Here is a 24,339-nt window from a genome sequence, read left to right as displayed (position 1 = left end):
GAGAGAGAGAAGGAGAAGTATCTACTCCATGAAAGACAGTAGGAGAATCACTTTTGGCATTGAGAGTTAAAGTGCTAGCCTTCCAATCAACGAGAGGGTTGATTTCACGAAACCATTTCATGCCTAAAATCGTATCACATCCTGAGAGAGGAGAAACAACAAATCTTCTAGTGAAGGCAGTCTGTTGAATTGCAAACAACACATCAAGGCACTCCTTTGTGATGAGAGCGTCTATACCAGGACGAAAGCCAGAGACCTCGATAGGAGACCTCGGACTAACTTCAAGGCGGGCTCTCTCAACAAGAGGGACTGATCACATCATGCATACTACCTGGGTCAAACAATATGACAAAACGGTGCCCTGACGTACGACCATAACATTTGATGAGAGAATCATCAATAGGAGGGTCCTGAGAAACTGTGGGCACAATCGTGTTATCATACATTGCATTGACAGATGTAGTGGATGCTGTGGGTTCTTTAGATTCATTCGATTCAAGCTTAGGACATGTTCTTTTTATGCGATCCTTAATGTGACAATGAAAACAACGACCTTCCTTAGAATACGTGCTTTGTTCTTCCGAAGTGATGTAACCTCCTACAATTCCTTGTGCTACCTTTTCAGCTGGAGTAAGCTTAGGTTTAGCAATTGTGTTCATTGGATTCATTGGAAGAATGCTTTGATGAGAGACTGTTGGTAGAGTGGTTAGAAGAGTTATCATTCTTACCATTCTTACCGTTCTTACCGTTCTGAGGAGTCTGCGAGGTACTTGTGGAAGTCTTGTTCTCCTTAGGCTTTCCCTTGTTGTGCTTCATCTCCTGTGCGAGAGCAATCGCTACCGCCTTGTTGAGATCGATTGGATCGAATACCTCGACATCGTACTTGATATACTCGTCCAATCCAAAGAGAAAAGCCTCTTTGCGTTCATCATCCGACATGCGTAATTGGGTACCTAGCTGCAAAACACGATTAGAAAAAGACATAACCGGCATACCATTTTGCTTTAGAGCGCGCCAATCGTCTTTCAACCGTGCGAGGTACTGAGGTGGCATAAACCGCGCCTTGAGCTTGTCTTGGAAATCAGCCCAACTAAAAGAGAGGGGCGTGAAATCGTCGGCTGCCTCTAGGTGCGCGGCTAGCTGTGCCTCTTGCCATGCGTGGTACCAATTAATGGCATCACCGGCAAGGTACATAGCTGCCGTCAAAACTTTGCCGTTGCTTGTCTTCTTAGTTGTCGCAAAATAAGCATTAAATTGATGCAACCAAGAATGAATCACTGTAGCATCCATCTTACCGTCATACTTACTGAAAATCAACTTTTCTGTAACTGGATGATTGGAATACGCGTCGTGGCTTGCGCCACTTGACGAACTTCCCCGATCTTTGGGTGGATCTGTCTTCGAGGCTAGGACTTGGGCAATAAATTCTTGATTGCGAAGCTCCCTTTGAGCTTCACGCTCGGCCTCCATAGCCAATCTATGCGCAGCACGATCGGCCTCCAATGCTGTAAATCTGAGTTCTGTTGCGTTTCAGGGCTGGTATAGCTGCTGACAGAAAACGCTGGTTTTTAGGGTTGGTATAGCTGCTGACAGAAAACGCAGTACCCCCCCTTTGACCCCCTAGCGCCATACCTCTCCCTCCCTGGTGTTTACAAGATCTGTAATCGCCATCTTCCTGGCTGCCCTAGCGTTTTCCTCACATGCAAAGATCGACAACAACCATATAACCTGCTGTGGCAGCGTTTCCAGCTAGTCTATCGACAGCCAGAACCAGCTCCGATACCAATGTTAGGTGCAGCGGAATGAATGTTGTATTTTCTCAAGATTAGTGATCTTTACTGTCACAAACGGGAGCGTATAACAATATAAAATATACTCGAATAAATAAAATTTATCACTTAATATTGAAGCCAGAGGATATAGAGAGAAATAGATAGAGAGAGAGAGAGAGAGATAAAGTGAGAAGATCGACACAGTACTGGGGACCAGAAGATGGGCTGGTCCCCCCCCGTAATAGTATCTTTATTACTGAGGAGAAGTCTATACAAGCACTTGAACTGAATGTATTACCACGTTCGTTCTAGAATAAGACTTGATGGTTCCCGGAAGCCTCAGCTTCCGATTCCTAGGGCAAAACCCTATTCCAAGGAACTTCCGTTCCTTATTCCAATTCCTCGAGAATCAAGGTTCTCGCCTCTGGATCTCACCTTCCAGACTCGGGACATGACATCCCTGCAACTCTTTTCCAACTCTCTTTCCAGAGTCCTCTTCCCGCAGAACAACTCTGCTTTCCCGGACACGAAGTCCTTACTTGGGAATCCCAACCTCCGGATCACAACGTGAGAGACTACCTCTCTCCGATCTGTGGATCTACTTCCCAAACTCGGGTACGAAACCCTTGGGCTGATCTGGCTCTAGTTCCTCAGAGCGCTTTTCTCCTGCAGAGGCTCATGCCTTCCTCTGCTCCTACTCCCTCACGAAGAGGAAGTACACCTACAATCAAATACTCAAAGATCAGAACATGAAAATCGTTACCTTCAAAGTCTCGACGCTCGAAACGAAACTCGATTCTCGAAAAGCAATTCCTCGGAAGAGATCTCTCCATAGAAAATCCTCTCTTCCAATCCTACACACAAAAGAGGTGTGTTCTCGGGTTCCTTCTCGTAAATCAGCCCCGTCTACGACGTTTATGGGCTGAAAACAGAGAAAAACAGCAACTTGTCGCGATGGAAACACGCTTCGTAGGCACTTCTTCGCGAGGGAACTCGCGCACTGGGTCTTGACGACATATGGTACACTTGGGGCAGCCATGGGCATCACCGGCAACGTCTTCTTTATTGCTGAAATCTGCAGCAGCATCTCCTCCTTGCAAAGATTGGTCCTTTTCTGAGTAAGGGCATGTGATGCTTTTATAGCTCCTAGCCACGGACACGAATAGTTGCTCGCGTAGAGATCGTGGCCGTTTTTTTTTTTTTTTTTTCGTTTTTTTTTTCGCTGCTCTGCCAGAAAAAGAGAGAGAAAACGCTAAAACGCTGGTTGATCTGTTGCCTTATTTATTAGATGGCTGCCCACTTATTAAGTGGGCGGTCGGTCACCTTTAAAAATGGTCTGAATCTGTCCAAAAACTCAATAAAACCTTATAAGTTAAAAACAATGCTTTCACAGCACTTCCCAGGCGTCCCTGGATGCAATCACATGCACAGTTGCAATGCAAACATAGACTTCCTCGCGAGAAAGCCTCTGCTTTCCCGAAAGGCAATCCCGCTTTCTCAAAAAGCATCTGTTTTTCCTCAAAGTTTCCTCTAAACCCATCTTCATTCAAGTGCTTGCTTTTTCCTTGTGCACAATTCTAACACAATTCGGAATTTCCTCCCGACTATGGATATTCCCTTTGCGATGCACCAGTCACCCACCTTGTGACACATCAGGAATACCCATCACCTAGTCCTTTCCTACCGAACTTACGGTACAATCTCCTTCACTATGCTCTATGTCACCCATCCTATGACGCATCAGAGATGTCCGCTCCCGGATGGTTGGATACTTCTTTCCGATGCTCCGTGTCACCCATCCGATGTGACGCATCAGAAGTACCCGTTCCTGGTGGCCTTACAGATATTCCCGTTCTCAGTGCTCCCGTCATTACTTTGAATGACATACTAGGAATACTCTGTACTCGGATGTCTCGAGTGAGAAAAACCCTCTCACTTAAAATTCCAATAATTCATTTATAATTATTTTTCCTCGGTGTTCCAAGCGAGAAAACCCTCTCACTTATAAGTCCAATAATTCATTTAGAATTATTTTTCTGTAAGATAAAGCCAATTTAGCAACATTTACTGCTCAAGGTTCCTTTTAGTTCTTAGGGAAAGAGAGAGCTTTCCGTCTTGTAGAGTGCTGTGGTCACGAACAAAGTGGGTGGATATTGTGCGTGCAAGTGAATGAGACTGAGAGAAGGAGAGAGAAGAGATATGACACCCGAGAGGTTGTAAAACCCTCCTCCGAAGGCCCCACTCTCGTCGGTGAGAGTGGTCTACTTTGATTGCACAAAGGTGTACAATGCGAATGCAATGGACTGATGCAATTTGGACTATGCCGGTGACGACGACGACTTGATGGCTGAAATTTGAGATCTTCTAATCGTTGAATTTTGGGACTGTTTCGGTGGCTGAAAATGACTGCTTTGGCTGCGTTTTCTTGGCTGAAAAATGAGGTTTCTTAGGGCTGAAAACTGATGGTCTTTACGGGCTGAATCTGTTACACTTTAGGTGAATAATGCCGGTCTTAATTTGCTGCTGAAATCCAAAAACGCCAGGGGCTGAAATTGGTCCTTTTGTCGCCGGGGTTCTGCAAATGCAAAAACGCTAGGCTGATCTGTTGTGTCGTGATGACGCCGGGGCTGATCTGCTGTGCACAAATCGCCAAGGCTGATCTGATGCAAAAACGCTAGGTATTCTGTGGAGAAAACGCCAGAGTAGTCGCGGGGGTTGGTCTTGCTGAGAAGTTGCCTGTTGAGCAAGGTGCTCTTGCTTTCTCTTCTGCCAGAAAGTGCTAACTTGGGTTTGCTTATATATTAACTTAGCAAAATTGCCCTACCTACTTTTGTTGGAAAGTCACTTAAAAATAATAAGTGAAAATAACCAATAAATAGGAAAATAGGCTAAATGCACTGGAAAATTCCCCTAACTGATGCTAATGGATTCTGATGGGAATTCCGATGATCATGCTGTGTGCAACCGGAGGATATGCATCTATGCTAAGTGACTAGGCATGCACGGTCTACCAATAGACTCACAAAAGTGCCAGATCACTTCTAATCTAACTTGATCGGACTGACTGGACCCTGCTGTGGTGTAGCTTGTCCACGGACACATAGGGTTGGGATGTGTCACGTGACATGTACACCTTTGTGCAATCAAAGTTAGACCACTCTCGCCGACGAGAGTGGGGCCTTCGGAGGAGGGTTTTACAACCTCTCGGGTGTCGTATCTCTTCTCTATCCTTCTCTCGGTCTCATTCTCTTGCACGCACAATATCCACTCACTTTGTTCGTGATCACAGCACTCTACAAGACGGAAGGCTCTCTCCTTCCCTAAGAACTAAAAGGAACCTTGAGTAGTAAAGATCACTAATCTTGAGAAAATACAACATTCATTCCGTTGCACCTAACATTGGTATCAGAGCTTTGGAAGTGTTCTGCATTACTCAAGGAAAGAACCACAAGAATTTTTTTTGCTTGTTGCGGTCGCATGAACCCAAGGTTACTTGGGTGTGGCGATTCCTAATCGTGTTTTGTTGAAGAGTGACAGGAATCCCAAGAAAGAAGGGCTTGTCTAGCCTCCCCTTGTGTCTCTTTTCACTCATTGAGAGCGGACCGTGCACTTAGCGGCCGGCCAATCGATGTGAGGTGGGAAAAAGCAACCTTGGTGTGAGCGCAAGGCCGCCAAGGGGTGCGCCCGCAGAAAGGAATAGAACTCGGGTGAAGAGAAGATCCTTCTCCAACGCGATTAGCAAGCGAAAGAACACCTCACGAACCTCAAGATCCTCAAGAACCCAAGATTCTCCCGAATCAAGGACCTCAAGAACCTCAAGACCCTCAAGAACCCAAGTTCCTCGCGAGCTTAAGACCCCAATTATAGTGCATGGTCGTCACCCGAAGCGGAATGGATACTTCGCATACAGGTGATGAGCACGAGAGAGGCGACGACGACTCGTCCCCACCCGGAGATGAGTTCTTCAACCCTCCCCCTTCGCCATCTACACCAAACCCTATGGAGGCAGTGGTCAAGCAGATGATGGCCATGATGGATAGACAAGAAGCAAATCGCCTTGCTCAGGACCGTGAGCGCCTTGCTCAGGAACGTGAGCGCATTGCTCTTGCCGCAAAACAAGAAGAAAATCGACTTGCTTTCGAACGCGAGCGCGATGAACGAGAAGCTCAAAGGGAGATTCGTCATCAAGAATTCATTTCCCACATGCTAGCCTCGAAGACCGAACCACCCAAAGATCGTGGAAGTTCATCAAGTGACGCAAGCCATGACGCGGATTCCAACCATCCAGTCACAGAAAAGTTGACTTTCAGTAAGTATGACGGTAAGATGGATGCTACGGTGATTCATTCTTGGTTGCATTAATTTAATGCTTATTTTGCGACAACTAAGAAAACAGGAAATAGCAAAGTTTTGACGGCAGCTATGTACCTTGCCGGTGATGCCATCAATTGGTACCATGCATGGCAAGAGGCACAGCTAGCCGCGCACCTAGAGGCAGCCGACGATTTCACGCCCCTCTCTTTTAGTTGGGTTGATTTCCAAGACAAGCTCAAGGCGCGGTTTATGCCACCTCAGTACCTCGCACGCTTGAAAGAGGATTGGCGTAATCTCAAGCAACATGGTATGCCAGTCATGTCTTTTTCTAACCGTGTTTTGCAGCTAGGCACTCAATTACGCAAGTCGGATGATGAGCGCAAAGAGGCTTCTCTCTTTGGGTTAGACGAATACATGAAGTTTGATGTTGAAGTCTTTAACCCCGTGGATCTCAACAAGGCGGTAGCAATCGCTCTCGCCCAAGAGATGAAGCACATCAAGGGAAAGCCTAAGGAGAACAAGTCTTCTCAAGGGACATCTCAGAATTCTCAGAACACACAAAATGGTAAGAACGGTAAGAATGGTAATTCTTCTAGTCCTTCTTCCTCTAATTCCTCGGAAAAGAACTCTTAACAATGAATCTAAGGGTAAAGCTAAAGCACCTGCAAAACCTAAGCTAACCCTTGATGAAAAAGCTTCACAAGGAATTATAGGAGGATACATCACGGCTGAAGAACAAGTGATTTATGCTAAAGAAGGTAGATGTTTTCAATTCACGTTAAGGGTCACATTAAGAAGAACTGTCTTAAGACAGTCCCACCTAAAGAACCAAAGGCACCTGCAACTACCACAAACTCTGTCACAACACAACCTGCATCTTCTCATGACTCTGACATACACATTGATGAATCTCTCATGAAGTGTTATGGTCATGTAAAAGGATAGCGTTTTGTCATATTGTTTGATCGAGGCAGTATGCATGATGTGATTAGTTCCCCTCTTGTTGACAGAGCTCGCCTAGAGGTTAGTCAGAAATTTCCTCTCGAGGTTTCTGGCTTCGCTCCTGGTATGGACTCTCTTATCATGAAGGAGTGCCTTGATGTGATGTTTACCGTTCAACAAGCTTCTTTTCGTAGGAAATTTCTTGTGTCTCCTCTCTGAGGATGTGATATGATTTTAAGCATTAAATGGTTTTGTGAACTTGATCCTGACATTAAATTTAGTGCTAACACGATCACTTTACATTCCGATACTGATTCCCTCCTCATCATTCGTGTTGAGGAGGGCTTGCATTCTTTGCCTCTCATCTCGCATGTGCAGGTAAAGCGTGAATTACGACGAGGAGCACAAGCGGTATTCATCTATGTTGCCTCAGTTTCCCAGAGCATTCAGGCTCCAGGTAAGTATTCGGAGTTGTTTACGAAATTTAAACATCTCTTTTTGCAGGATGATCTTTCACCTCGTCTTCCACCGGAGCGGCCGGAGGACCATCGCATCGAGCTTATGGAGGGAGCGCAGCCTGTCAGTAAGACTCCCTACCGTTTGAATAAGTCACAGGAGGAAGAGTTAGAGCGACAACTTACGGAGTTGGTGGCTAGAGGATTCATACGTCCTAGTGTAAGTCCTTTTGTTGCCCCTATTTTGTTCGTTCGCAAGAAGGATGGTTCGTCTCGTTTGTGTGTTGATTACAGGGCATTAAACAAGATGACCGTCAAGAACAAGTTTCTGATGCCTCGCATTGAGTATATCCTCGATAGGCTCAATGGGACAAAGGTTTTCAGCAAGGTCGATCTCAAAAGTGGATACCATCAGGTACGGATATTCAAAGGCGACATTTTCAAGACTGCCTTTCGCATCGAGCGAGGGCAATGGGAGTATATTGTTATGCCTTTTGGATTGACAGGAGCCGTGGGTACGTTCAATCGTCTCATGGTAGGTCGTTTCGGCGATATGGTAGGTGTATGTGTGTTCATCTTTTCAGATGATATTCTCATTTTTTCTGCATCGTGGGAGCAACATGAATTAGATGTTGAAAGGGTACTAATTCGTTTGGATGAGTGTCAGTTGTACATTGCAGCTAAGAAGTCTGAATTTGTTCTTACTGAAGTCACTTATCTGGGTTACATCATTTTTGTAGAAGGCGTCAAGTTAGACCCCGCGAAGGTGGAACAGGTTCGTAATTGGGATTTGCCCAAAATTGCATATGATGTGCGTTCTTTTCTTGGGTTATGTCAAGCATATAGTTCGCACATAGAGAATTTTGCACGCATTGCTGCATCTGTGACTGACGTTTTGAAAGGGGTAAAGACTTGCCGTCAGCGCGTAGACTTGCCCGAGACAGCCATTGAGGCTTTCGCAGTTCTCAAGGTTGCGGTGACAGAAGCACCTTGTCTTATCCTTGCCTCTTGGGATGACCCCTTTGAGGTATGGACGGATGCGAGCAATGTCACCATCGGCACTGTGCTCCAGCAGCATGGTCGCCCAGTAGCTTTCCTTACTCGGAAGCTCAATAGTGCGGAAAAGAATTATTCAGTTTATGATAAAGAACTTTTGTCTGTCATTCACTCTCTTAAGCATTGGAAGCATTTTTTGTATGGTAGAGAGTTTATAGTGCGCACAGATCATCAAGCCCTCAAGTGGCTCCAGTCTATGCCTAGTGCACATTGGAGTGATCGCCAAGCGCGGTGGTCATAATTTTTTGAGCAATTTGGCAGTTTGATTGAGTATGTGCCTGCAAAAGCTAACCCTATTGCAGATGTGTTGAGTCTCAAAGGACAGATTTTGGCTCGAGTCAAGAACCACATTTTCTATACAGGGTGAGTCTTTTGACAGCATGAAGAATCAGTATGCAGATTCGGAGTTTGGTAAGTATTGGTTGCAGGCTCTTGCTTCCCAAGGGGGCCCAGCAACTATCTCATTCGTGATGGATTGTTATTTTTTTGTTAGCGTCTATGTGTGTTGCCCTCTCTCAGGCCAATCATATTGCATGATACACATGCCATATTGCATGATGCACATGACTCTCTCACGGGTGGGCACAGGGGAATGAACACCACATTGGAAAAGATTGAACGATTTTTCTATTGGCCTAAAATGCGAAAAGATGTGTTTAGTTATGTCACACATTGCACTATATGTCAAAAAGTAAAAGCTCCTCGGGATAAGCAGCAAGGCCTCTTGCTTCCGCTGCCTATTCCCGAGGGACCTTTTCAGGATATCTCTATGGATTTTGTGACTAACTTACCACCAAGTCTACATTCAAGGAACACTCAATGTTTAACTATTGTTGATCGTTTCAACAAATTTTGCATGTTGATTCCTTGTAAGGCCACAGTTACTGCACAAGATGTTGCACGATTGTTCATAAAGCATTGGTACCCCCTCTGTGGTTTGCCAAAGTCCATTGTTTCAGATAGGGATGCTAAGTTTACGTCCAACTTTTGGCATGCACTCTTTGAAAATTTTGGCACAAAGTTGATTTTTTCATCCGCTTTTCATCCACAGTCAGATGGTCAAACGGAAATTTATAATCAGTTTGCTTTTGATGTGTGGAAGTCTTATGTTCATGATCAGCAGTCTCAATGGGAGCTCTATCTCCCATTGGTTCAGGCTATCTTCAATGATTCCTTCTCTTCTGCTATTGGTTGAACTCCGTATGAGGCAGCTTTCGGGCGTCGATTCCAGTCACTGTTGACTCGATCGATCAATCAAATGCCCGATGCCAATGCTGAGAGTCAATCCTTGGATGAGATTTCTGAGAGTGTGAAGCTTCGGCTAAGCAAGGCTCAGGAATCTTATTCTCGACAGGCTAACAAGCATCGTCAGAAGGTCTTGATCAAGGAGGGAGATTGGGTGTATCTACGAATCATGAAACAGTGTCTTAAGCAAGTTGGAAAGAAATGTTCTAAGTTATCTTTTCGTATGTATAGTCCATTTCAATGAAATTGAAATTGCCTAACTCATGGTCAATGCACAACGTTTTCCATGTTTCTTGGTTGAAAGTGTTTCAGGGAACACCTCCAAAGGACGTTTCGGAAGAAGAAGAACTGGAGATCATCGATGAAGCAGAAGTCATGGAGCCGGAGCAAGTCTTGTTGCATCGGTTTCGCCATGGTTCGAAGAAACAAGTACGACAGTATTTTTTGAAGTTCAAAGATCGAGGAACCTATGAAGCGGTGTGGGTAGACGAAGAGTTCTTCAAGGATTATCGAGAGTTGTTGGCAGACTACAAGGAAGCCATGCAGCTCGGTACCAATACCTCACTTTATAAAGGAGGGGATGTCACGTGACACATCCCAACCCTATGTGTCTGTGGACAAGCTACACCATAGCAGGGTTTTCGTCAAGTCCAGTCAAGTTAGATTAGAAGTGATTTGGCACTTTTGTGAGTCTATTCGTAGACCGTGCATGCCCAGTCACTTAGTGTAGATGCATATCCTCTAGTTGCACATTGCATAAGCATAAGCATTTCCATCAGATTCCATCAGAGTCAGTTTGGAGATTTTTCAGATGACTTTATCCCATTTTTCCCTATTTTTAACATTTTTCACTTATTTATTAAGTGACTTTTGTCGGGTACTCAGTAGGGCAAATTGGGTAAGTTAATATATAAGCAAACCCAAGTTAGCACAAATTGGCAGATGAGCAAAGGCACAGCAGACTTCCCGAAGCAACAGGTGTCCCTCCCTCTCTCAGCAAGACCCTCCCCAACATCCTTGGTGAGGCTACTCCATCCATTGGCGTTTTCCTCATCGCATGCATATCCATCCATTGGCGTTTTCAGAACCAGCCATCGCCATCCCAAGTTCTCACTTGCCCTGGCGTTTTTTACCTTCACTGGCAGCAGCTCCAAAGTCCTACTAACGCTAGCCAACAATTGTAGGTCCTCATCGATTTTAGCATCAAAACGCAGCAAGATTCAGGCCTTCAAACTGTATAGAAACCAACGTTTATCCTCAGCGATTCAGCCATTGAAAACGCAGCAGACACTCAGCGTTTTCAGCCGGCAGCAGTTCCTTCAAAAACGCAGCAGTACCCTAGACACATCAGCGTTCTTTATCATCATTTCAGCCCCTACAAGAACAGTCAATTCCAGCCACAAGTCAACAAGGTAAAGCAGTCAATTCAGCCCCCAAAGTAGCACCGATTCTCAGCCTTGCCCCTTTGTGGACAACGGATACAAGAAGATCCAAATCAGCCCTAAAGTCATCACCATCGTCGTCATCGGCATAGTCCAAATTGCATCAGTCCATTGCATTCGCATTGTACACCTTTGTGCAATCAAAGTTAGACCACTCTCGCCGACGAGAGTGGGGCCTTCGGAGGAGGGTATTACAACCTCTCGGGTGTCGTATCTCTTCTCTCTCCTTCTCTCAGTTTCATTCACTTGCACGCACAATATCCACTCACTTTGTTCGTGATCACAACACTCTACAAGACGGAAGGCTCTCTCCTTTCCTAAGAATCAAAAGGAACCTTGAGCAGTAAAGATAACTAATCTTGAGAAAATACAACATTCAGTCCGCTGCATCTAACAGCTGAGGACCCTCGGGAGTTGTACCGTTGCGACAAAATAATAAAGAAATGCTGACAAGGACGCCTGGCATCTCTGGGGCCAATGCTTCTGGGCGCGGAACTCCACTGTGTCGTCTCTCTCTCTCTCTCTCTCAAAGTTCAATGATTTTGTAATACTGTTCGTGTGTTGCTATTGATTTCTCGCTTGGAGTGTCCAAGCTTGTAACATGAGCAATAGGCTGATGGGACAATGCAATAACCACATGACAAGAAGCATGTCATAAGTGTGATGACATGGAAGCTCAATGGCCTAAAAAGGTCCTTGAAAAGTTGCACAACTTAGCCGAACAATGAATACCCAAAAATCGCATAAGATGTGCTGACGTGGTAGCCATCGAAAATTTTGCTGCAAATCACGGATCCGTACAGCAAGCCTTGCGTGAGCTTTTGGCAACAATTTTTGGAGGTTATGCTTTTAGCCTTGAAAAGCAACTTTGGGTGCCTTGTTTTAGGGGTCTCGTGTCACAAACTGTTGACATGTCGACCCATTGAAGAATGGAGCAACTATACGGATCCCCGCAATCTGCGCTGGTCTGATGATGTGGCAATTGTACGGAAAACCCGGATTCTGCATTGTCATGATGACGTGGCAGATTGTACAGATTTCCACGTTTTGCGTTGACTGTTGACGTGGCAGTTGTACGGATTTATGTGATTTATGCTGGCAGCTTTTGGGCATCGCTTTTGGACCAGATGTTTTTTGAGTTTGAAGGCTTTTCTGGTCGAAGGTGCAAAGGATGGAGTACCGGCTTGTACTTTGATGATGTAATATAAAGAAATACCGAAAGGGGCGCCAAGGTTTGGGGCCAATACTCTCTGGGGTGGAATTCCGCCACTTCATGTCGCGTGTGCTCTCTCTCTTTCAGTTTCAGTTGTTATTGAAGTGCTAAAAGTCTGTTCAATCTGTTCTTTTCTATTGGCACGTGGTGCCCGTCTTGTGACAGTGGTATCAAAGCATCAGGTGTGCTTTTCTGAAATCATATCGGTCATACAAAAGAGCAGACAAAGCAAAATAGAGGCTACTAGAATTTTATTTGAAGTATCTTCGGGTCCCTACTCGGGACTTATTAGCCACTCCCACCCTTACTTCATCGTGCATCGGGCGCGCTCCCATCTTCACCGCTCATGTCTTACAGGGCATAAGCCATAAAGATCACTTGCAAGAGAAGGATCCAAGATTTGTTTCGAGCTGCTGTTCTTCTCAGAGTCAGTGCCATGCACATGTTGATGTCTATAGCTACCAAGCCGCACACTCCAAGGATTGGCAAGCTTTCAAGAAAATTTTTGCCCGAAGTTATATGGTTTTGACATCTTACTTCGGAGTGCAACTTCTGGCAGAGTGGGGTATCCTGAAATGCTTGCCATGGAAAGTTGAAACCCTAACAGATTATAACTTGAAATTTCTTGACATCTCTCAGTAGATGTCTCTTCACGAGCAGATGACCTTGGAGGTCCAGTGTGATTTCTATGTCTTGGAAGTTGGGACTACCATCACTGTCACAAGAACATTTTTTGTCCAAGAGCTTATGGACCATGGTGCGGTCGGCTACGACCTTCTGGAAGGAACTTAACCCTAATTTTTGGTGCAGGTTTCAGGATGGAAAGTCAGTCGACTTTTCGAGCTCGGGTAATGTCGAGATTGCTTTTTAAGTTTGAGTTCTGTTTGGAATTTGTTTGAAATGGATGATATTTGATTTAAACCTGTCTTGGTGCCGCTTTGAACTGTTTGACTCTGGTTTTAATACTAGTTTCAATGATTGGTAATTTTACTCTCGGGTGGAGTAGTGAGAAATGCTGTTTTGGTATTGTTCGAACCTCGAAACGACGCAGATGGATGTCTGGGGAGCGTTTGGTTGTATTCATGAAAAATATGTTGTTGTTTCTTCCGGCCCGGACATGGTTGGTTATGCGGGAGGAGTATTAAGAAGTCTGAGCAGTGGTTATTCTCAGCACCTCCAAAAGACACAGGCTGCGGTCTGGGGGGCGTTTGGTTGTAAAAGGCCTCTATCTCTCCCGGCCCGGACCTTTTTAGGTTATGCGGGAGGAGTGATGAGGGAGTCGTTGAATAACTCCCGGCTCGGACCTTGTAAGGTTATGCGGGAGGAGTGTTAATCGGCGACTTTATGTTTCTGTCCAAGGTGGAAAGGTACGTAAGGTACGGTACGTACTGTACGTAGTACCGAATGGATTGAGTGGTAAGGTACGTAAAATTCGTAAGGTTTTTTTTGAAAACGTCAAAAACCTACAATACAGTCCGTACTTGATAATAAATTCATAAGTATCACTTCTAGGATATTAGCTCATTGTTCTACTATCCAAAGGTGTCATAAATAGACAATCCAAGGCGAGTCATCCGCACTGGCCAGTAGTGCCGATGCCAGTAAGGTGCCTCAACACACGCGTCACCGTACTTGTCTTCTGTTTTCCACAATATTTGTAGGCCCAAGTATGTGTTCCTGATCCTGCTTGCCCTCCTCTATTTACCACCGCAATGACAGTGGTGTGTGCGCTCCAGACTGGGTTGGGTTTGCGAGGCATGGTGTACCTACAGATTGGTGAACAAAAACATTGATGCTATCGCGAGAAACACACAAGGTATGCGCGAGGGAGACGGGAGAGACTCGCGAGGACGAGCACTTACCTTTACCGCGCACAAGGTTGCTCTGCAAGTGAGTTTGCAGAGCTCTGTCTGCAATAAACAGGCGCCCAAACTCTCTCTGTAGTACTCTGTAGTCAATAGTTTGCAATAAACAGGCGCCCAAACTCACTCTGTCTCAATAACCAGGCGGCCAAACCCGCAAAACAGAGGCGAAATTAAATCCGAAAACGCGAAGGGGAAATTCGTTTTTTTTTTTTTTTTTGGTTTTTTTGTTGGTACAGTACGGATCCGTACGGTACGGTACCGTACTGTACGGACACCGTACGGATCCTACCTTGTTTCTATCTTCTAACATGCATATGTGAGCATTTGTGTTGCATTGTGATGTGCCAACCACTGAATATTCCTAATTGGATGAGATTGCCTGGGTATATAATTTTAGTGCATCAAGACACCTACGAAAGATCAGTGCGGTTTGGGTGTGATGGCTAATTTTACTACGCCAGAATATCAAGAGTTCCGATCTGGACGAAAGGAGAAGCCAACTCCTTGATCAAAAGGGCCAAAAAGAGAAGCCAACGCCTTAACAAAAAAAGAGCAAACTGATTGTCCCTCGGAAATTTTTGAGCTAACTTGAGTTGTTTTGCAGATATGCGGTAATCACGGAGGATTACTCTGTTTCAAGAAGGGGGGATGTCACAAACTGCTGACGTGTCGACCCACTGAAAAACGAGCAACTGTATGGATCTTTGCAATCTGGAATGGTCTGATGACGTGGCAATCATGCGGAAAACCCGGATTTTGTGCTGACATGATGACGTGGCAGATTGTACGGATTTTCGCGTTTTGTGTTGACTGTTGACGTGGCAGTTGTATGGATTTCCGTGATTTATGTTGGCAGCTTTTGGGCATCGCTTTTGGACTAGATGCTTTTGAGTTTGAAGGCTTTTCATGTAAACTACTTTTGGGCCTGGGGCCTTTAAAAATGAGGCCATGGGCTCATTCTTTGGCATGCTTCTGGATGAAGGTGCAGAGGATGAAGTACCGGCTTGTACTTTGATGATGCAATATAAAGAAATACCGAAAGGGCCGCCAAGGTTTGGGGCCAATACTCTTTGGGGTGGAATTCCACCACTCCATGTCGCGTGTGCTCTCTCTCTTTCAGTTTCAGTTGTTATTGAAGTGCTAAAAGTCTGTTCAGTCTGTTCTTTTCTATTGGCACGTGGTGCCAGTCTTGTGACACCTTGTAAAAGTTTATAAGAGTGGCTTGGGGTCCTCTTTTGCAAATTAGAGAGAAGGGTCTCTCGGCCGTTGTACTTTGTGAAGCATCAGAAATATCGAAGGGCACTAGTCTTTGGGGCCAGTGCATGTGAAAGCAGAACTCCGCCGCTTCGCGTCGACTCTCCTTTTCTCTCTCTCTCTCTCTCTCTCTCTCTCTCTCTCTCTCTCTTCAAGTTCAATTGTTACAGTTTTGTTCGTGTGTTGCTATTGATTTCTCGCTTGGGTGTCCAAGTCTGTTACAGTGGTAACCCAGACGATTCTTCTCGTAGGAAGGATCATATTCGTCTTGTGCAGCACACATGGGTTCTAGGAGTGAATCTGACAAAGAGGACAATGTTTCTTTGATTGCCCGTCCCCAAGAAGATGAAGAGCTCTCTAATCCTAGCGAGGGATTGTTGAGAATCAACAGAGTTTCCAACGGGAGCAAGCCTCCTTTTGAGGAATCGGGAGACGACAATGGCAAGTTTCTGGCGGGGGATCTCGACAAAAAGGAGTACAAGCGTCAACTCGAGTTTGACACGTGCCCAAAACGAATGATCGTGTACTCAAGGATGTGAACCACATGAAGTATTTAAAGATTCACCCACTTGCTGAGGTTCACTGTCGATCGACGATGGCAAAATGTCGTCGACTCACCTATCAAGTTGGCCATGAAGACTAAAGCAAAGCCGGGTGTAGGAAAGCGGAAATTGTACTCGCAAGAAGAGTTTGACGAAGGTCTTGAGTAGAAGATCAATCAAATGATGAAAGACAAAAAGCACTCTCGGAAGAAAAGCAAGTCGGAGGATCTCAATTACCTAGGTTGGAAATTGACTTTTGAGGCAGCTAGAGGATCCAAGAAGCGTGTCCATTTCGAGGATGACCCCAATTCTTCTTTGTCTTTCTCTTCAGAGAGTTCAGAGAGTTCCTCTTCCACTAGTTCCAGCAAGGATGAGAAAAGGCGGAAGAAGTGGAGAAAGACGAAGAAAAGCAGTTTCAAGAAGAAGTCTAGAAAGTAGTGAAGGCAAAGTAGCAGCTCAGAGGAAGACACCTTGCCCTCTTTCGACAGTTCTGATAGTGATTCCCACTCTTTTGGTACCATCTATGGTAAGAAGTAGAACCACCTATGAGAGCTACTCAATATGACAACTTGGAGAAGAAGAGAAAGAAGACCGAAGAGTTCAAGGATGAGGTCAGGCGTTAGGGTCTGATACTTTTTCAGGCTTCAAGGATTCCCATTGAGCTCTTGCGTACATACATCATTTTGGCATCGCTTTCTTTAGGGGCAGCTTCTCTGAAGCCTCCAAGGTGCGAAAGGTGGCATCTTTTCTTAAGGATAATGCTTAGACATGGTGGTTGACCCTGCTTTTGTACAAGAAAGCTCCAAAAATGTGGCTACTTGGCCATAATCTGCAAGTTGGTAAAACTTCTGCAGCCTCTTTCGCTAGGGATTTGGCCCTTTCTGTCCGACCTCAATGTCCTTTAGGCCATGCCACGTCATCATTTTGTGACACCGACCCCCTTACAAAGTGAGCAAATCCCAGAATGAAGAAATAATGAACCAAGTCAAAGAACTTCTAGAAAAGGGTCTAATTCAACCTAGTACTTCGCCTTTTTGTTCCTTGTTTTGAAGAAAGATGGATCTTGGAGAATGTGCATCGACTTAAGAGCTCTCAATAAAATCACCATCAAGAATAGGTTTCCAATACTTAGGATGGATGATATACTTGACAGACTACAGGGTTCTTCGTGTTTTAGCAAAATGGATTTGAAAAGTGGCTATCACCAGATCAAGATCGCTCTTACAAGACCTTGTTCAGGACATCCTTCAGATTGTATGGGTATTTGGTGATGCCTTTGCCTCACAAATGCTCCTGCAACATCTAATGGGATGATACCAGATTTTTAGAAATCATTGATAGTTTGTGGGCATCGTCTTTGATGGCATCATCGCATTCTCTAAGAATGAAGAGGAACGTAGGAAACATCTCTTATAGGTTTTTGAGGCACTGCGAAAAACAAATTGGTTATCAACGGGAAGAAGAGCGATTTCTCATGCCAAAAATACACTTTCTGGGACATCCTTTTAGCAAAGGGTTTACAAATGGACCCGGCAAAGATAGAGACCATGGGAGTTAGCCAGATCTTAAGAATGTTCATGAAGTTGAAAGCTTTTTGGGTTTGTTCAATCTCTCTATTGGTGGATTGCCTCTCCCTCCCCATGTCTTCATCGTGTCTGCAAAGATGAGAAACTCTAGGGAAGAGTCTATTCGATTGATACTCCTACTCAAGAAGACGGCAATCAGCCACCTCCTACTTTTCTCACCAAATCAAATACATGACTTCTACCAGGTTCACCATTATTGGTATGGCTCTCTCGTCAGGACTGTATACATGCCATCAGTGCACCTATTGTGGAACGAATGGTCATCTTGAAGAGAAATGTTTTAGGAAACAAGATCTCTCCAATAATAAAAAATCCAAGAAAATCAACAATGAAGGCAAGAAAAAGTCCAAAGATGGACGGCAAAGGTTGTGTGTTTTGATATCTGGCAGTGACGTGTTTGTGTACTTGTGCAAGCTCTAGGGTGCGTGTGTAGTGCATATTGGGTGTGTGTGTTGTGTGTGTATCCGCACACACACACACACACACACACACACACACACACACACACACACACACACACAGAGAGAGAGAGAGAGAGAGAGAGAGAGAGAGAGAGAGAGAGAGAGAGAGAGAGAGAGAGAGAGAAGAAGAAGAAGAAGAGAGTTTTAACCATAGTAACATGGAACGGCATGTTGGGAACGGGGGTCGGAACGGCAAAAAAAAAAAGAGTTTTTTTTGCATTTTTTGACCTAAACACATGCCACACATAGAGCATCACTTTTTCCATAAATTTACACTAAATAGACCAAAGAACATGAGTCATATAGACATAGATGTGTTTATAAAACATCGAGAAATGAGGACCCAAAGGGTGGCTTTTATAGCCATTGGGGTGCTTCAAAGTTCAAAAATATGGTTGTTGGAGAGGTTAGAAACGACCAGTTTTTCAAATTTAAAAAAAAGTTGACTGTTTGTGACTGCCGTCCCCTGCCGTCCTGGGACGTTTTGCTTGCGTTCCCACCTGGCAGGCAATTTGCCGCCCGTCCCTACCCGTCCCCGTCCCAGAATCGGGCATCCCCCGTCTCTAGGCTCCGTCCCTCCGTCCACTGCTACTATGGTTTTAACGTCATAGGAAACTATCCACACACACACACACACACACACACACACACACACACAGAGAGAGAGAGAGAGAGAGAGAGAGAGAGAGAGAGAGAGAGAGAGAGAGAGAGAGAGAGAGAGAGAGAGAGAGAGAGAGAGAGAGAGAGATGAGATGAAATGAAATGAAATGTTATATTAACGTCTTCAAAAGGCCAAAATGACCTATGAGACCAGAGCGTTACAATGTGGTGAATTTGATACAAAGTCAGAGTAACAATGAAACGACAAAATGATAAAATAAAAGTACTATGGGATCCTAAAAAAGGGGAGAGAGAGAGAGAGAGAGAGAGAGAGAGAGAGAGAGAGAGAGAGAGAGAGAGAGAGAGAGAGAGAAATGAAATGATATATTAACGTCTTCAAAAGGCCAAAGTGACCTATGAGACAAAAGAGTTTACAAATGGTGAAAAAGACTGAAAACTGAAACTGAACTGAGCTAAAGTGAAATGAAATGGAATGAAATGAAATGCTGAAATCAGGATCCTATGATATCCAGCATTTGTCGCTGGTGAAGCTCATCAATGTCCTCCTTAGTGAGTACTCTGATTGGGCGTCTCCCATGTCGTGCCAGAATAGTCCGGACCCTCTGATGCAGCCTCCACCGATGTCTCGATGACCCTTGCAATCGTGGGAGTATGGATCTCTCAAGCTTAGTGGCCTTGTCAGTCAGTGTGCCCCTGGAACAGGTGGATTCTGAAGTCTGCTGTAATGCCTTCTCACCTAAATGTCGTATATGTAGTCTGAAAAAATCATTGATCTCCCTCTGTGAGCATCTCCTATTGTCTGGTTTCCTCAAGAGGCTCTCCCTATGTCTGTGCAGCTCCAATAAAAATAGCCCAAGGCATCTCTGATCGTGATATCTCATAACTTTGGCCAGTGTCCAAGGCCTCTCTGAATAGGCAGTGGAAACGTCCTTGTATCTCATAGTAGACTGGGCAGTGATATATGTGATGTAACTTTGTCTCTGGCTCTATATGGCATAACTGATAAATCCTGGCCTTTGCTGGTACTACTCTAAATCTGCCAGCCTCAATCTCTAACTGATGTGATGATGTGCGCATCTGTCCAATAACACATCGTAATCCATGGGATAGATGAGTGTCCATGTAGGCAGGTTTGGTCACAAAACCATCCTGTGTAAGCTCAAGGAGATGCTCTCTGTAGAAAGCCATCTTCGTGCCAAGCATACGCATAGGCTGTATCCATGTCCTCCTAGTGTCTAACTGAATCAAGTCCTGTTCGATAAGCTGAGTGATCTCGGTCCGTGTGAGAGACAAGGAGGGTGCGTCCAACGAATACTGGAAAGAGGGTAATCTATCCATGTCAAAACCATGCAGCTTGAACCAAGCTGTCATCTGTGCATACCAACAAGAGATGTCTCCCTGTGAGGCAAGCTGTTGAGAAGACTCCAAAGCTAGATGGGAGAGATCCCAGATATTGTGTATGAAAGAAACGGATCTGGTAAGTGCCTCAATGACCAATGGGGGAGCAGTGAGCTCTGCACGGATAATCTCATGCGGTACAGAGGCCTTGGCCTTAATCATCCGAGAAATCATAGAGACCATAGGCCTCTCCATATACTTCCATCCATCAGTACTGCCAGCCTGGCTATGGCGGTCCACTGATGACCCCCATATCTGCACCCCATAAAGCATAGCTGATGTGACCAAAGTGTCAAAAAGCCATAGTTCCGTTCGAGGTTCCTGAAACTGAACCTGCAAACACATCCTCTCCATCTTCCCTAAAGCCGCATATGCTCTCGTTAGCCTAGTCTCTGCTGCTCTCCTCAAAGAAAACACTGGGCCACTAAAGACCGCACCAAGGTAAGTGTATGCATCTATCTGTATACTCCACCGTCTCCTGACCATATGCAAAGGTAGGTGCAGATCGCTTGACCCACTGTGGTGTGGTGTTGAACACCATAACCTTGGTCTTGCCAAGGTTCACTGATAAGCCGCTATCACTAGCAAATGTGTGCAATGTATCCAAATGTCGCTGCATTCCCTCTGGTGAATCTGAGATCAACACAATATCATCTGCATATAGTAGCAATGAGATCCAAGTCCCTGCTAACTGTGCTCCTCTGTCGCCTCCCCTCTCAATGTAATCTGAAACCTCATCCACATACACAACAAATAAAGTGGGGGAGAGTGGGCAACCCTGTTTCACCCCAATAGTGGAGTGAAAAAGCTCAGACACCCCCTCGGGAGTGCGGACCTGACCCACAACTGTCCTATACAGGGCCATGATCCCTCAAATCAGCTCTGTGGGTACACCCATCTCCTGTAACCTGCACATCAGTCGAGCTCTAGGGACTGTCAAATGCTTTGTGGAAATGCTGAGAGAGAGAGAGAGAGAGAGAGAGAGAGAGAGAGAGAGAGAGAGAGAGAGAGAGATGTGACATTCTTTTCCTCTTGCCCAGATATGTATCATCACAAAGTTTTATGAGGGCTCAATAGGGGATAGAATGGCTCGCCTTAAAGAGAATCGACTTCCTTTAGCAGACGTGATAAGGTAGCTTTCATCTTTTTCATGTTCTGAGGTTTTTTTTTTCTTGAAGGTGCTGTTTGAATCATTCAAAAGTTGCGTGCAGATATGGCTTGAACGGGGCTCTTGCAGTATCAGAGCTTCACTCTGTTCGAATCATGGCACTAAATTTGAAGCCCTGCAACTTTCTGCTGGATGACCAGGATAAGGTGATTTTGGGAGAATTTGGCATACCATCTCTAATTTTAGGCATGCAGTTCCATGACGATGAGAATACAGCTTGGTTGGGCACCCCAAATTACATGGCTCCTGAGCAATGGGAACCTGATGTTCGTGGCCCGCTTTCTTTTGAGACAGACTCGTGGGGCTTTGCATGCAGCATTATTGAAATGTTTACAGGAGTAGTGCCTTGGCATGGGCATTCACCTAAAGAAATTTTCTCCCTTGTCGTGAGGAAGCGTGAGACCCCAAAAATTCCCAATGGCCTGCCTCCAGCTATTAAAGGGGTCATCAGGGCCTGTTTCGAGTATGATTACAGGAAGCGGCCATCATTTGCTGAGATTGTCCAGGCGTTTGAAAGGTATTTATACATATCTACTTCACTGCTCAAAGATCTAAGAAGCGATAGAGTGAGAAGGCTTTTAAAGCCAATTGCCAAATCACTAACAAGTTGAAGAGCTAAAAATATTTTAGAGTACTCGACAGTCTCACTTGAATAAAGTAACACTGAGGCCTTTGGGAGAAAAAGAACTCTGGTTTTTACCAGTTTGGTTTAATGGCTTTCTTCTCAATAAAATGAACTTTCTGTATGGATGTGCATGCAGCCCTGAAGTCATGTTCAAGGAAGGGGATTGGGTGCATGTGACAGATGTGTCCGGTGGGAAGCCTGCAGTTGTAAAGTCTGTAATGGGTACTGATTCTATTGTGCTACAGTACTTTGACAAGAAGAATGAGCTGGTTAATTGTGACAGGATCAATAAAATGTCCCTTTGGAGTCATTGTTTTCAAGTTGGAGACCTAGTTCAATTGAAGGATTCAGTAGTTCCCCAAGCCACAGCTGATTCACGTGAGCCCATAAAAACGCAGGGAACCATTGTTATGATAGACAAACATGCTGGCAGTGTTCTTGTTAAATTTTCTGAGGCTCAGGAACCGGTGCATGTGAGTCCAGCCATTGTTGAAAGAGTATCTTCTGGTTTTTTTGTCGGGGATCTTGTCCATCTCTCTCAGAGCCCGCCTTCAAATTCCTCAGTGCGCAGCTCCTCTTCTGTTGGCGTGATACATGGAATCGAAACAAGTGGTCAGCTGAAGGTTGCGTTCTTGGGTCGGGAGATGCTGTGGATTTGTAGTCCAAGGGAACTGGAAAAAGTGAAGCCTTTCCATGTAGGGCAGTTCATAAAAGTAAGGAAAGAAGTGGTTTCTCCTCGGTTTCAGTGGCCGCTGAGAAAAGATCGATGCTGGGATACGGGAAGGATTTCTTGGATTGCACCCAATGGGGGTCTTGTGGTTACCTTTCCAGGGCGATTGTGGAATTGGGAGGAATGGTGGGCAGACCCCGAAGAGGTTGAAGTGGTTCAGATGCAGGACTATGATAACCTGATTGACAAATATTATCACTTAGAAGCAATGCATTGGGGTGTGCGGCCTTTGGTGCTTGCCGTTTCATCTTTTATTGCTCTGAAGCTAGGTGCAGGGGTGATTCGCGTGCTTCCTTTGCCAAGAAAAGGTTCAAAAGGAAAGGACAAGGTTGAGCAAAATGCCAAAATCGAGCTGGCAGGTGATGGTCAAGGTAAAGATGCAGGAAACCCAACGTGGCTGCCGCCATCAGTTGCAACTATACTATTCGGGGAGAATGCAATAGCAACACAGAGTTGATCATATGGATAAGGTTTTACTTATAATGGGCAGTACATATCAATTGTGAATATTTTTCATTGAAACCTGAATGTTGTACATGTATACAGGTGTAGGGATTGTGTTGCAAATAGGACTCAATTGTACATTGTGGGTATCATACCAACCCTGGGGCATGAAAGCTCAGTATGAGCATTTTGGATGCTCTTGTAAATATGCTAGTAGAATCTCTTTGTTGCTGCTCCATTTCTGACTTAACCTTTGAAGACTATAATACCTTCTGTTATTTACCTATCAAGTGGAGTTTTATGTCCCTTTTGCAGCAACGCTCGTTAAGAGTGTTGGAGCTCTAGCAAGCTTTTTTGGTTTATGTCCTGTAGTGACGTGCACGTGCGGAAGATTGCACATGTGCTGGGTGGTGCTCACCGTTCGCAGTTTAAAAAAAAGACATCGAATTTTATAGAAAAGATTGAGGTAGGATTGACTTGAATGAAGAGAGCATAAAGACTGCATCTTATTTATGGCCTTTGCAACAACAGCAGCACTCATCAAATGTCTTGGAACACTGATTATTGGATTAATTTCTCAAAAGTTAGACAATGATTTATAAATATCTGAAAAGTATCCCTTTCCAAGGTACATATAAGTGAACAAGCTTTAGGGTTTAGGGTTTAAGACAAGATGTACCCATGAACGGCAGGTTACAATGGGTTGCTTCTCTATCTGTAACCAATCATTTGCCTCAATCAGTGGTCTCCTGTATGGCCAGCCGTGTGTGGAAGATCATGTGTCACGTTTGAGGCCCACTAGCTTGGTCCTCTACTCATTATGAGCTGGTGGGAATGACATTGCTAAGTACCATCACAATATCAAGCATAAGAGGAGTGTAGGCCATAAAGGGAGACACCAGCTCCATAGAGAGCACTTTTAAGATTATTGATTAAAGGGAAAATTACCAAAATACCCCTCTAATTTATGGAAGTTCCCAAAATACCCCTCAAATTTTAAAAATTCCCAAAATATAAATTCCAAAAGGCCTTCAAATATCCCTCAATTTTTTTGAAATTCCCAAAATATCTCTAAAGATAAAAAGGATTGTATCTTTTCATAAGAAGACTAATTATCTATGAATACATGATGTTAAAACTAGAATTTGAGTTAATTATGTAGGCTTTAAAAAGCACTAAAAAACCACCAATGTATACTCTTACTTC

At 44.7% G+C, this 24,339-nt stretch overlaps 1 protein-coding gene across 1 annotated transcript in view; it reads left to right on the top strand.

Annotated features, from left to right (window-relative positions):
* LOC147447851 (Protein kinase superfamily protein) overlaps positions 1-23,438 on the top strand; it is a 29,082-nt gene extending 5,644 nt beyond the window's left edge. Inside the window, exons 2-4 of the mRNA XM_086523669.1 lie at positions 21,207-21,298; positions 21,378-21,851; positions 22,096-23,438. Of these exons, the coding sequence (XP_086379795.1) occupies positions 21,207-21,298; positions 21,378-21,851; positions 22,096-23,146 (1,617 nt within the window). The 3' untranslated portion in view covers positions 23,147-23,438. The remainder of the gene's footprint in view (positions 1-21,206; positions 21,299-21,377; positions 21,852-22,095) is intronic.
* The last annotated feature ends 901 nt before the right edge of the window (positions 23,439-24,339 follow it).

Source organism: Adiantum capillus-veneris, chromosome 11 (assembly GCF_014529385.1).
Source record: "Adiantum capillus-veneris isolate H3 chromosome 11, ASM1452938v2, whole genome shotgun sequence".
NCBI classification, from domain to species: Eukaryota; Viridiplantae; Streptophyta; class Polypodiopsida; order Polypodiales; family Pteridaceae; genus Adiantum; species Adiantum capillus-veneris.
Note: the sequence above shows the minus strand (reverse complement) of the source record. Positions and strands in the feature narration are given on the sequence as shown.